The sequence below is a fragment of the Scyliorhinus canicula genome, chromosome 3, assembly GCF_902713615.1.
Source record: "Scyliorhinus canicula chromosome 3, sScyCan1.1, whole genome shotgun sequence".
NCBI classification, from domain to species: domain Eukaryota; kingdom Metazoa; phylum Chordata; class Chondrichthyes; order Carcharhiniformes; family Scyliorhinidae; genus Scyliorhinus; species Scyliorhinus canicula.
The window spans coordinates 157,958,312-157,972,851 of NC_052148.1; the positions used below are offsets into that span (position 1 = coordinate 157,958,312).

General features: G+C 41.3%; 1 protein-coding gene and 1 pseudogene across 2 annotated transcripts in view; one reads left to right on the forward strand and one right to left on the reverse strand.

Moving 5' to 3' along the window:
* Positions 1-14,540, reverse strand: part of lap3 (leucine aminopeptidase 3) — a 59,091-nt gene that overhangs the window by 18,729 nt on the left and 25,822 nt on the right. For both annotated transcript variants that reach the window (XM_038791558.1, XM_038791559.1), the window contains exons 7-12: positions 12,562-12,720; positions 10,262-10,386; positions 9,194-9,282; positions 6,784-6,886; positions 5,815-5,894; positions 4,230-4,339 (exon numbers count right to left, since the gene is read on the reverse strand). In XM_038791558.1, the coding sequence (XP_038647486.1) occupies positions 4,230-4,339; positions 5,815-5,894; positions 6,784-6,886; positions 9,194-9,282; positions 10,262-10,386; positions 12,562-12,720 (666 nt within the window). The remainder of the gene's footprint in view (positions 1-4,229; positions 4,340-5,814; positions 5,895-6,783; positions 6,887-9,193; positions 9,283-10,261; positions 10,387-12,561; positions 12,721-14,540) is intronic.
* On the forward strand, positions 3,313-3,953 carry LOC119963050 (annotated as a pseudogene).

Genomic DNA, 14,540 nt, shown 5'->3' on the forward strand with positions numbered 1-14,540 from the left:
TTGTTTTTGGATTGGAGGGGAGGGGTTACTGTTTTTCTCTGTTGTGATAAAATTTGTTGTTGAAAACGTGAATAAAAATTATTCCAAAAAAAAAGGAAGGACAAAGCCGCAAGCAACAGTCTGATGGCAAGCTAAGGCCCAAAACCAAATTGTAAATAAATGCCTATAAACATGTGCCTCGGCCATATTGGGGAATGTAAAATATGTATGCCGGTTAAAGGGGGTGGCCACAGTTGTTATTATGAAGATGCTTGCCTGTAAATATACATGTTAATTTTTGCGTGTTTTTTTCTAATAATTTGCAATTTGTTGGATATAAAATATGAAAACTCAATAAAAAACATGTAAAGGAGGTTGATGGGGTGATAATTGGGTGGACTGCATTTGTCCTGGTTTCGTGAACATGAAATGCTAGGGCAATTTTCTACATTGTCAGATAGATGTCAGTGATGTAGCATTACTGGAACAGGTTGACCAGGGACATGGCTAGTTCCGGGGCACAAAACCAGAGCCCATAGCTTTGCAGTATCCAGTACCTTCAACGTTTCTTGTGGAGTTCAACGTTTCTTGTGGAGTTCAACGTTTCTTGTGGAGTAAATTGAATTGGCTGAAGACTGGCATCTGCAATGTTATGGACTGATGGATCATCCACTCAGCACTGTTCTGAAGATGGTTGCAAAGGCTTCAATCTTATTTTTTGCACTGATGTGCTGGGCTCCACCTTCGAGTACGAAGATAGTTGTGCAGCCGCCTTCTTTGGTTATTTTTTTAATTGTCCACTATTCATGACTGAATGTGATAGGACTGAGGAGATTAGATCTGATTACACGGATTGTGGAATCACTTAACTATTGTCTGCATGCTGCTTTAGCTGTCCAGCAAATAGACCTGTGATGTAGTTTCGCCAGGTTGACACCTCCCATTTAGGTACGTCTGGTGCTGATCCACGCATGCTGTGCTGCATTCTTCTTCGAACCAGGGTTGATTCCTTGGCTTGATTGTAATGGTAGATGGTGAGGGATACACGCAAAGTCATGAGGTTGTACGTTGTGCTTGAATATGATTCTGCTTCGGCTAATGAATCATTGAGCCACATGGATGCCTAGTTTTGAGTTGCTCATTTGTTTCTGAATCTATCCTATTTAACATGATGGTAGTGTCACACCACATGATGTCGGGTATCGGTGCGAAGAGGGGACTTGTGGTGGTCACTCCGACCAGTACTCTCATGGACGGATGCATCTGTGATAGGTTGCTAGTTGAGGACAAGGTTGAGTAGATTTTCCCTCTCGTTGAGACTTTCACCAACTGCTACAGGCCCCATCTGGCAGATATGTCCTTCAGTAATTGGTCAGTTTGGACAGTAGTGGGATGACCCAGCCACTCTTGGTGATGGACATTCAAATCCCCATCACGAAGTACCCCCAAGGGCACCATTCTGTGCCTATGCCATCCTCAGCTGAGGGAGGGTGGTAAATGGTAATCAGAAGGAGGCTTCTTATCCTCTATTACTAGAGAGCTAGAACATAAAAGAGCGGATATTTTGTTTCAGATTTACAAAGATCTGGTTAGACCACATCTAAATTGGAGTACTGCACTTTTAAAAGGACATATCAGCCTTGGATGAAGGCCATCACAGACTCAGCAGAATGTTATCAGGACTCCAAGAATTGGATGGTTGGTTGGTATCCTTCCATCTGCAAAAGATTATGGGAATGCAGCCTTAGAATTTGGTGAGGTCAAATAAGATCATCTGCCGCACTTCTTTTGATGGTTGAACAAGCCAATTCTGGTACGGTATTGTCTACCACGAGTGCAGCACATGAAGCTGTTCCTTGCCTAGGGTACAGGGTGACCAATGATGATGCCTTTGTTTGCAGGTATAGTGTCTGCTTTAGAGCTTCTTAAAACGCATGTTGTTGTGGTGGCAAAGTCCTACCCACAACTGGTGTCACCATTTATCTTCATTGTCCATTTGAGGTTCTCACTTGTCATCAATGATGTGGAGAGTTTTCAATCTCTTTTGACAGCATCCTTGAATCAGAGCTCTGATGCCCTTGTATAGTATAACCGTGGGGATTCAACCATCTTCCTTTCAGTGCATATGTTCAAGCCAGGGAAGCCCTCTTTGCTTGGCATATGTTAGTATACTCATCATACACGCTCTAGAAAAGACTAGTTCACTGATGACTTTGCTTTTGTGATGCCAAGATGTGGGAGATCAGAGTTATTGAGCCCTTTTAACTTGGCCGGTGTAGGTTTACCAGGCTTCATTGCCATATAGCAATGTGCTGATGATTGAGACTTTATATATAAAAGTTTGGGTCCTGACGGTCAGCCTGTTGTTTTTACATGCCTGTTTTGTTAGTTGGCCAATATTGGTAGCTGTCTTTCCAATGTGTGCGCTGTAGTCTTCGTCAAGAAACAGATTGTCTGCCACCCTAGATCCAAGGTAGATGAATTTGCTGACTGTTTCCAGTGGTCAATTCACAGACAATAACTGTCTCATAACCTCAGATTTCTTGACACTGACGGTGACGGAGAACATGACACAGGCATGAGACTGAAAATCGATGAGCTAGTTCTCTGTCTAGGCAACTAGTGTGGCATCATCGGCAGGCGGCAGGGCAGTTCTCTGATCAAGACAGGCCGCACTTTTTTTGTCTTGACGTTTTGTCTTGATAGATTGAGGAGTTTCCCATCTGATCATGCGTGGAGGTTCTCTCCTCCCTTGTCAGCAAGAAAACATAGGTCAGTAGAACAGAGAAGATACCACACAAAGTAGGAGCTAAGGCGCAGCCCTGTTTCACCCTGTTCTTGATCTCAAAACCGTTGAACTAAATGGTACCGGGCATCTTAGCATGGAAGGACGCACGAGACTACGACAGCTAAGCGAACAGCCGATTTTCTCTAGTAAGTGGTAAAGGCCCATTCTGCTCAGTGTCAAAAGCTTTTTTGTGAGATGCACAAAAGAAAGGTAGAATGGTAGATTAGGTGAAAGATTCAAAAATCAGGTTTGTGTTCCTTGGAATACGGGAGGTTAAGGGTGATTGAGGTACCTGAGCTTTTAAAGCCATCACTAGGGTAGCCAGAGAAAAACCTTTCCTGCTGGGAGATGAGTCTAGGACAACTTAAAAGAGCCAGGAGAGAAGTTACAAAACATTCCTTCACCCAAAAGATGGTAGGCGTGTGGAATTCTTTTAAAATCCAAGATTAATAGCTTTTTCCCCTCCTCACTCCCTCTTGGCCATGGCGATAATGGCAGACACAAAAGCAAGGAAGCCTTTTGAAAAAGTGCCAGCCATTGCAGTGATGAAGGCCAAACGTGACAAGTGTTTGTTGGTAGAAAAGATAAATAGAGTGAAGAGAAAGCTAGTCTACAAGTGGGCTGAGTTACCACAAGGAATACAAGCTAATGCACAGATGTGAGACCCACCTTGCAAGAATGGCACACAAAGCTAATAATGAGTATGTTCCTGCGGAACCCAGGCTAGCTTTTGTGATCCATATCAGGGGCATTAATAGTGTTAGCCCGAAAGTTCATAAAGTGCTTCAGCCCCTGTGACTGCATCAGGTCTTCAATGGAGAGTTTGTAAAACTGAATAAGGCTTCAATCGTGTCACAGAGTCATACATTCCATGGGGATATCCAAATCTAAAATATGTCCTTGAATTGATCTCTTGATCTTTGGCAAGATCAAACATCAGCACATTGCTCTGACTGAGAATGCATTGATTGAAAAACAGCTTGGAAAATATGGTATAATTTGCATTGAAATTCTACACAGAAGGCGAGAACTTTAAAATGGTCAACAATGTCTTGTGACTCTTTTAAGTTATCCTTGCCATGTCGTGGCATGAACAAAAAGACAACACACTTTGTAGAGGGTGGTGATGCTGGTAACAGAGAAGACCAAATCAACAGAATGATCAGACCTATGAACTAAAGGTAAACCACAGGTATGAGATTACCACTATGTTCTGTTGAATAAAGCCATTTTCACAAAATAAAAAAAAGCCAAGAGTATTAAGGGATACGCTGCAAGGTGGATGGATGGAGTTGAGATATGGATTAGCTATGATCCCCATGAATAATGGAACAAACCCGAGGGGTTGAATGACCTCCTCCTGTTCTTCCAGTTTCTTATACTGTATTTTTAATGCCAAAAAGTAATACAAAATAAACAAAGTGAGAATTGCTTTGGATTACAGGCATGATATTGTACTCACCTGTATTTGCCAATGTTGTTCAGATCAGCAAGTTGTGATTCTGTGACCTGTCTGGTATAATGTTGAAAAAGTGGCATCCTCCACACTCTATCTCCAGTCACAACACTAGCCTAAACAAGAACAGCACATCTCAGCATCAGTTATTATTAAAAATGCACAGGGACGGCACAGTGGTTAGCACTGCTGCCTCACAACGGCGAATTCCCGGGTTCGAACCGAGCGCAGGGCCATTGTCCGTGTGGCGTTTGCACATTCTCCCCGTGTCCGTGTGGGTCGCACCCCCACAACCCAAAGATGTGCAGGGCAGGTGGACTGGCCACATTAAATTATCCCTTAATTGGAAAAAATGCTTAAAAATATACAAGATTATCAACTCCACAATCCCAAACTAAAAAGGATATTAAATAAACCTAAATTCTCAGTGAAAATCCTTGTATCCATATTCCTAATGTTAGACTGTAAAACAGAAAATGGTGAGGAAAGAATTCACCCAAATTCAAACTAATTTCACGCTACTTTTCAAGCTAATTAGACATGCAGTGTTAATAACAAAAGTGCCAAAGAGTACATAATGATTTAAAATCTGAATGCTCTAAATTATCTCTAAAATAGACTTTTTAAAAAAGAATCATGTTGTTAAAGGACTTGAATGGACGATGGGACTGGATGTAAAAATGGTCCTTTCTCATTACAATGTTATGGCCCTATAGTATACTGAAACATTTGATTTTAAATTTCTGCATTCATAAATCTATGTCCCTTATTTGCAACTAAATCAGTACTGCAGACGTTGGCATTTAAGTGACCTTTGAAGCCTTGAAAAATCCTTTCAAAAGCGAAGTTCAACCTACATGCCAAGTACAAAAGTGAACCACCAGGTGTGAGTGGTCACCACATTAAAATTCCATCAGTATCTGCACAAAGGATGGGCATATCCTAAACTCCTATGTATCTTCGCAACACAGGCCACATTGCCTGCTTGATCCCTTGTGCCCAGGTACCAGTAAGTAAAATATCCATTTGTGTGGTGAAAAATAGAGGCTGACTACTAACAGTATGCATTAGTTTTAAAAAAGGATGTCAACCTACACATATTCACTTAAATATGATTGTACTGTTCAGGCAATTATAGAAACTGGTGGCTTATTTCACAGATTCACACAATACTGTTGGCTGATTGTTCTTTCTAAAAATATATGTGAAATTAAATGAAAATGAAAATCACTTATTGTCACAAGTACGCTTCAAATGAAGTTACTGTGAAAAGCCCCTAGTCGCTACATTCCGGCGCCTGTTCGGGGAGGCTAGTACGGGACCCACGTTAGTGGCCTGCCTGGGTCTGCTTTAAAAGCCAGCTATTTAGCCCAGTGTGCTAAACCAGCCCCGAAGGCTACCGTGGCTAATTAGGATGGAAAACAGTACTTGAGCTCTATCTCTGACTCAGAAATCCTTCGAGCCTGGCTTTCTTGGTGAGTGTAGTTATGGTCGTAATAATAGTCTTCAACACTCAATTTTTCAAAAGTGTTTTGAATGAAAATGGTGTTGCATAATGTTTGGCATAAAACATAGCATAGAGGATTCTTACTTGTCTGAGGTGCCCCCACAACCAGTCGGAGTTGGTGAAAACCCCAGTAGCTGCTGATCCCAGAGCGACATCCATAGCACCTGTAAAAATAGTTCAAATGAAATCACTGGAGCTCAACTTTTAAAAAGAACTGATGTTTAGCTACCAAAATCTTGCACAACATATGCAACGGCACTCCTGCGATCACAATTGTACATATTACATAGGGTAATGATTGTGTTACTGGAATAGCCAGAGGTCATAACTAATAGTCCAGAGTTCAAAATTCAAATTTCACCATGGCAGATTGAGAATTTGAATTTAGCTTTTAAAAATCTGGAAATAAAAAGAACTGGTTTCAGTAATGGACCATGATGTCATTGGATTGTTGCAAAATCACAAATGATTCATTGTAATAATAATAGCTTATTGTCACAAGTCGGCTTCAATTAAGTTACTGTGAAAAGTCCCTAGTCGCCACATTCCGGCGCCTGTTCGGGGAGGCTGGAATGGGAATTGAACCCACGCTACTGGTCTTGTTCTGCATTACAAGCCAGTTGTCTTAGCCCACCTTGGCTGGCTTACATATGACTGCAGTCCCACACAAATATGATTGACTCAACTGCCCTCTGAAGTGGCCGTGCAATCCACACAGTTGCATCAAATAGTGACTGCGACAAGAATATCACATAGATTGCTGGAGTTCAAGGCAGCTCACCACCACCTTCTCAGGCGAAATAGGGTATGGGCAATAAATGCAGAACTTGCCAGCAACACCCATAGCCGAAGAATTATTTTTTTTAAATTCTGAATTCATATTTTTATCCTAAAGTTGTTAAGTACAGGGGTTCCAATGTCAAACTGGCAAAGTGCAGCAGTTGTAGTTGGAAAGTTTTCAGCCCTCTCGTTCTTAAGGTGTGCAAATCACTGTTGTTTTCTCATGCACTTATTGATCTTGTGCAGCATCAAAGAAAGTCAGCATTACAGTACCTGTTAACGTTGCAGCATTTACAATTGCTTTGGGGTTAAAGCTGTGTGCATAGCACAGGGCATCAGCTAGTATCAACCGACCCTCAGCATCGGTGTTATCCACCTTAAAAATATAAGAGAATTCAAGAAAACATCACAAATAAGATCCACAACTAAAATCCCAAAATGTAAAACAACGGTGGCACAAACACTTAAGATCTGGTTCAAGTCAGTTTATTCTGATGGTTTCACAAATAATCAGTTTGAAACCATGAACACAATTAAAAGTAATCTTTATTGTCACAATTAAGCTGACATTACCACTGTAATGAAGTTACTGTGAAAATCCTCTAGTCCCCACATTCCGGCACCGGTACACGGAGGAAGTATTCAGAATGTCCAAATTACCTAACAGCACGTCGTTTGGGACTTGTGGGTGGAAACTGGAGCGTTCGGAGGAAACCCAACTAACTTTCATAGTGAAACTCAATACTGATAAATGTACTTCATGTGTGTGTATATTAACTTAACTTCCAGGACAGGACCATTCGGCAACCAAGCAAGTATGACACTGACAACTATCAAAATGCACTTGCACTCTGCTATTCATCTCACTATTTTACCAACATTGTACAAAAAGGTTAGTGCATTCATCATACACATGCACAAAAGTATTGATATCACATGTCCAACAATGGTGGTTAATACCATGCTCTCTTACATATTTACTGATCAGAAATGTGATGAGTTACATCTGGATTTCCAATTAGCCACATGTTGCTTGTGGTTAACAAATTAGATATTAGCCTATGACAAAATGCATTATAATATTGTTCATAATTACTTCCAGTACCTATTACGCTCGTAGGTGGCATTGTGATTGGTTTTTTCAATATTAAGTGTCACACTACAGTAAAGATTGTTAGTCCTATTTGAGGGGGGTATGGTGGTGCAGTGGTTAGCATTTCTACCTCATGGTGCTGAGAACCCGGGTTTGATCCCGGCCCCGGGTTACTGTCCGTATGGAGTTTGCATATTCGCCCAGTGTCTGCATGGGTCTCAGCCCAACAACCCAAAGATGTCCAGGGTAAGTGGATTGGCTACACTAAATTGCTCCTTAATTGGAAAAAAAATGTAACTTTTTTTAAATTAAAAGTATTATGACGGTATTGCTTCAGCAGCTCAGCATTTGTAATCTTAACTCCCACTGTGGTAATCTGTGAAACGCAAAACAATAAATCTGGCCATTTATATGCACAAGCATGAAAGCTGTTCACATAAAAATACTGATGATGGGCAGCATGGTGGCACAGTGGGTTAGCCCTGCTGCCTCACGGCGCCAAGGACCCAGGTTTGATCCCGTCTCTGGGTCACTGTCCGTGTGGAGTTTGTACATTCTCCCCGTGTTTGCGTGGGTTTCACCCCCACAACCCAAAGATGGGCAGGCTAGGTGGATTGGCCACGCTAAATTGCCCCTTAATTGGAAAAATTGAATTAGGTACTCTAAATTTATTTTTTTTAAATACTGATGATTCACCCAGGTGCTTCAAAGAACAGAAAATGCCATCCTTATAAAGTGGGTTACTTGATCAACTTAAGGCAGCCAGGAACGGCCAATAAATATTTGCTTTGCCAGTGTCGCCTACATCCCCAAAACAAAAGTTATCTCCTAACACAATAATATTCAAAATATGCTGTTTGAAAGCTCTGACCATCAAATGCCACTGTAGATAAATCTTGTGCCTTAGCAAGCAAACATTCTTGTAGAAGTATTATTAGAGTTTTTAACTAAGTCTTAGCAATTATTATTAAAATGAAGTTAAAAATTCTAATTAAATATTCCACCCACATTGAGCTATCCATCATATCCTTGCACATGACCCAATGACTAAATCCTTTTCATGAAACTTCATCTCCACAATCGGTAATCACAAAGATTATTGTAAGCAATTGCCGAGTAACCTGTTCATGTAGGCTTCCTCTCCTATTTCTTTGTCTGCTCGATCAGCCTTGTACTCCATGTCCCACATGATAACCTTTCTCCTTGCTCGTTCAGTTACCGTTCTATCCACCCTCCACCCCCCCCCCCCACTTCAGTCTCAGAATAATTTCACCTTCACAACTGATCTTCAGGCCCCACCACCCAATTCCCACCCCCCTCCTTCTCTTCACACCCACCACGAGACAGGGAAACTGAGCACTCAGTCCAGTATGAACTAATCAGAGAGTCAGCACGGACTTTTCAAAGATATGTCCTGTCTGAGATTTTTGAGTCACTAACATGGTGCATATCGGCATATCTATGAATGTTATCCACATGGATATCCAGAAGATCATTTGATATGTTTCTGCACAAGAGATTAGAAAAGATGAAATCACACTAAACTGATGACACCGATGAGTACATTTCAACAATAAAACATGGGTTTACCTGTATCGTTTTCCCATTCTTTGCCTTGACCACATCACCAGGTTTATTTGCTCTGCCATTCAGCATATTCTCACACAAAGGAGCCAGACCTTAAAGATATTAGCCATTAGGTAAGCTTTTCCATCAAACCTAAGCACGCATTTTTTATACCCTGGCATCCCTACGGTGGTGGTAAAAATTAAAAGCAAACCCCTATTTAGCAAAATAGAACCTTTGGCTCAGTACCTGATACTTATTGTTCTTTCACAATTTAGAGACAATATACACCATTGATCAGATGTGAAAACACTCTTCAGTGCAGTGAGAATAGTTTATATTGGGCGGCACGGTGGCGCAGTGGTTAGAACTGCTGCTTCATGGTGCTGAGGACCCAGGTTCGATCCCGGCTCCGGGTCACTGTCCTTGTGGATTGTGCACATTCTCCCAGTGCCTGCTTGGGTCTCACCCCCACAACCCAAAGATGTGCAGGGTAGGTGGATTGGCCACGTTAAATTGCTCAAGAAAAAAAAGAATTGTTTATAGATGGGCTTTCTGGGACGTGGTGAGTGCGCATAGCTACTATTTGTTTGTTGGGAGGCAGGGGAGCAAAGAACTTGAAATCTTTCTTCTTCCCTTGCTAGGCTATTCAGTTAATGAATGATGGATTGAACAAGACCATTTCAAGACTGAAAGATTAAAACAGTTGAGGTAAATATTTTGAAAAGAACATTGATGTTTTTGGATAAACTCATTTTATTACATAGGGATTTCCAAAATTGCCTTCTAGTGATGTAGGTTTTAATCCTTTGAGAACAAAACAAAATACAAACAGAAAAATACACGCAGCAAAAAAATACAATTCATTCCCAGGATATAAACCATGTTATTCTACACACACTCTCAGATGGAATATAAATTGTGTAGGTACAGATTATGCTCCCATATTTTAAATGCATTCAGTATCGAAAGGGTTCAATGTTCTGAAACTCTAAATTCCGTAACTTGAGCAAACTACAAATGCTAGATCCTCATTTTGAAAACACCTCCAAGTTTTCAGCCTTACAGGAAAATCATATCCCAATGTTTTACCTATAATGTTAAGGGGAAGTTTCAAAGATGCTGCAGTGATGATGGCAGAACAGATTGTTGCTGCCCCGCCCATATCAGCTCTCATTGCATCCATACCTGATGCAGGTTTAATTGAAATTCCACCACTGCAAAAAGAGAAGGTGGAGATACAGTCAGCTAAAATACAACTCCAGATGCATGAATACAAAATGTTGTTCTGTCCTACAATCAAAGTTAACATCTCCTATCGTATGAAGTCCAGTTAGAATGAATTTGCTCGGAATCTAAGTGAATTGCTGTGACCATAGAACTCTTGGCAGTGTTTTCCAGTTATCTTTCTAATAATATGTGGTAACTAAACCAAAGTCTGGAAACATTCGACCAACAAGTATTTGCGTTTGAATGCTAGTGGACATAAAGGAAGCATGGTGGCCCAGCGGTTAGCAATGCTCCCTCACAGCGTCAGGTAATCGGGTTCAATTCCGGACTTGGGTGACCGTCTGCATGGAGTTTGCCGTGTCTGAGTGGGTTTCCTTTGGGTGCTCCAGTTTCCTCCAAAGATGTGCAGGTTAGATGGATTGGCCATGCTAAATTGCCACTTAGTGTCGAAAGATATGCAGGTTAGGTGGGGTTATGGGGATTGATTGGGGGCGTGGGCGTAGGTAGGGTGTTCTTTCAGAAGGTCAGTGCAGACTTGATGAGCCAAATGGCCTCCTTCTGCACTGCAGGATTTCTATTTCTACAATGCCCAAAGCTAAATCAGAGTAGATTAAAAGTATGGTGAGTGAGGTCATGAGGCAAGGTCTGGTTTATTTGGGTGAAAATGCAATGAAAACCTTAATTTATTTTGTAAGTGCTTTGACAAAGAGTCATCGGACTCGAAACGTTAGCTCTTTTCTCTCCCTACAGATGCTGCCAGACTTGCTGAGATTTTCCAGCATTTTCTGTTTCGTTTCAGATTCCAGCATCTGCAGTAATTTTCTTTTATTTATTTTGTAAGTAATGCCTTCATATTAGGAGACAAAGAGATGGGGAAATAACTTCTGATTCAGGGGAAATATTACCTTCGTCATGGGAGTTTGCAAAGTCAGAATTTCAGAACAGCACTCTCCTGAAATACCAATAATGGGACCTTTAGTAAAAACTATGGGCAGAATCTTTACTGGCGTGTCCTGCAAGTATGGATTCCCTCCGCGGAGTTTCAATGGATCTACAATATTAAGGATTTTCTCGGATGTTATATCCAAGGTTCTGGGTGTGGGGTGGTGCCGAGTCCGGAGGTGGCGATATTTGATGTGTCGGAAGACCCTAAAAAATATATATATTACGGATTGGTTCCTTGCCTCGAGGCTCAGCATGTCTGACGGGTTGGGTGGTGGTCACTGATAGCGGCAGGAGGAGGTACGGTTGTTGCAATTGTGGGAAGTCGATCAGGCTTTGGGGTTGATCAAGGAGGGATTTGACCAGAGGAGGGTTAACCACAGCAGATTAAATCCTTGATGGATTGAATGGATCTGCTGATCTTGCAGAGTTTGGGGTTTAGGAGGCAGAAAGTCAGATGCCTCATACTAAGGGAGATTCAAGGCCTCCTAAATGGGGATGGGGAAGAATCAAAGCCTAATAGTAGTACAGAAATCATCACCTCTTGCGAGGGTTAGAAGGAGGGTGGGAAGAGAGGAGGTTCAGGTGGTTCAGGGGAGAGTGGGGTATGGTACTAAAGGGAGATCAGTGCCTGATTTTGTGGGAAGGATAGAGATACAGGGAGGATTTGGCCTGGTGATAGGGGCCCTGGGTTGTGGGAACAATTAAGGCCTGGTTTGTGGAGAAGATGAGGACAGAGTGGGGAGGGTCATTGGGGGAGTATCTGATGGTGGAGGCTCCTCAGAAAAGGTACTTGCAATCAAGAGGTAAATGTGGAGCCTGAGTCCACTGTCTTCACCTTGATGAAGCTGCCGGGTCACCCAACACTCAGGAAAGGCAGCCAACAGCAGTAAAATCCCAAACAATAGAATGAAAATTAGATTTCCAGTCTCATTATCATATTTCAAATGCTAACCTGCCATTTGAATCAAATTGGTTACCAACCCAACTTGCAGTTTCAGTTAAAGCTCAAAACGGATGGGTTGGAGGCAGATTTGGGTTGGAAACTAATTTTCTGACGCTTGAGCCTTGCCTCCCCAGACCCAAACCTTCCTGTTTGTTTCAGTTAAAGTTCAAGCCTATTATTTAATCAACATTCTGGTTAGAAAGCCAATACAGGACTTCAAGAGACTACAAAAAGAATGTTTTATAGTGAAAGAAGAAACAACGTCGGAACCTACCTGTCAAATGTTATACCTTTCCCTACAAAGACTAATGGTGATTCACCCGAGACTTTGGAACCATTATAGTGAATCTCTAAGAAAACTGGTTCTTCATCTGAGCCTTTGGCTACACTAAGGAAAGCTCCCATTTGCTGATCTTCAATCCAGGATTTGGGTCTGTGAAGAATGCGAGAATGTGTAAAAAAGAAACATTACTGGAAACTGCCTTCAATAAAATGTCATACATAATTACCATTCTGTTTTAATTCACTATTAATGGCAAGACTGTCAGTGATCATTCATCCCTAGTTTCCCAGAATTGCTTGCTGGGTTATTTCAGTTAAGAAACAACAAAATTGGTGTGCAACTGGAGTCACGTATACACCACACTCAATAAAGACAGCAGGTTTCCTTCCCCGATTAATATTAATTAACCAGTTAGGGTTTTCCAGAAATCCAGCACTTCTGTGATGGCACAGGACTTAGAAGCAGGAGTAGGGCATTCGGCCATTCAAGCCATATCAGTCAACAAGATCATAGCTGATCTGATTGTTGTCTTAACTCCACCTTTCTGTCTGCCCTCCATAATCCTTGACTCCCTTGTCTATCAAAAATCTATATAACTCAACCTTGAATAAATTTAATGACTCAGCCTCCATGCTTACTGGAGAATATAATTCCACAGACTCAAGATCCTCAGAGAAAAATAAATCCTCATCTCAGTCTTAAGTGGGACCTCTTATTCTTAAACCACATTCCCATGTCTCTCCCACAAGAGAAACATCCGCAATGGTATCCATCCTATGAAAACCCTCAGGATCTTATATGTTTCAATAAGATTACCTCTAATTCTTCTAAACTGCAATGAGAGGCCCAACCTGTTCAGCCTTTGTTGATAAGTACTCATCCCAGGAATGAGTTGAGTGAACCTTCTCGGAACTATTTCTAATGCACTCATAACCTTTTTCAAATAAGGAGGCCAATACTGTACATGGTGCTCCAGATATGGTCTCACCAACACCCTGTACAACCATAGTAAAACTTCTCCACTTTTATATTCCATTTCCCTTGCGATAAATGGCAACTTTGTGGTTCATGTGCCAGGGCATCCAGGTTCTACATTTCTCCATTTAATCTTTTTTCCAATTAAGGGACCATTTAGCGTGACCAATCCACCTACCCTGTACATCTTTGGGTTGTGGGGGTGAGACCCATGCAGACATGGGGAGAATGTGCAAACTCTACTTGGACAATGATCCAGGGTCTCTATTTAAATAGTATACTGCTTTTCTAATCTTCTTGCTAAAGTTTTTACGGATACTAGAATTTCTAATAACTGAATTAAAGTTCTTCATGCAAGGGTGGGATTTGAACACTCGTTTTCTGGATTATTAGTCCAGAATTGCTCGTCGAGTAACAATCAATAGGCTACCATAGCACAACTGAGAGCAATACTAAATTAATCTAGGTCTGAAAATAATTCATACGGCTACAGCCTATTTTTTGTGCATTTTCTGGAAATCAGTTAAGGACTTCCTCAGTGTAAATTTTCCCACAATCTCATATAGCAAATCATTTATAAAGACTTGGCTCTTGGGTACATGAAAATCTCATGGGCATATATTTGAAATTAAGCGCTGGACAATTACATCAATTCTTAATTAGTCAACTTAGACACTGCTGCCTTTTAAGAGTTTTTGAATCTGAACAAACAGTTGTACAACAATACTGAAAGCTCTGTTAACATACATTCAATTTTTCTGGTGCAGACTTTCTGTTGAACATGCCACTTTTTGTAAGTGTAGGTTGCAGCCTTTTTCTTTGGAGCCTTTCACCCTATCTCACCAAAATTCAGTTTCTCTTTGCTTTTTTTCTGTGGTATGGTTTCACAAGCAATTTGTCAAAATAGTCATTATGAATTTTGACGCAAAGCATTGCCAGCTAACTCAAGTAATGGGGAATTCGGCCTCACATCTTTCTGGTGTGCATGGTTCAGC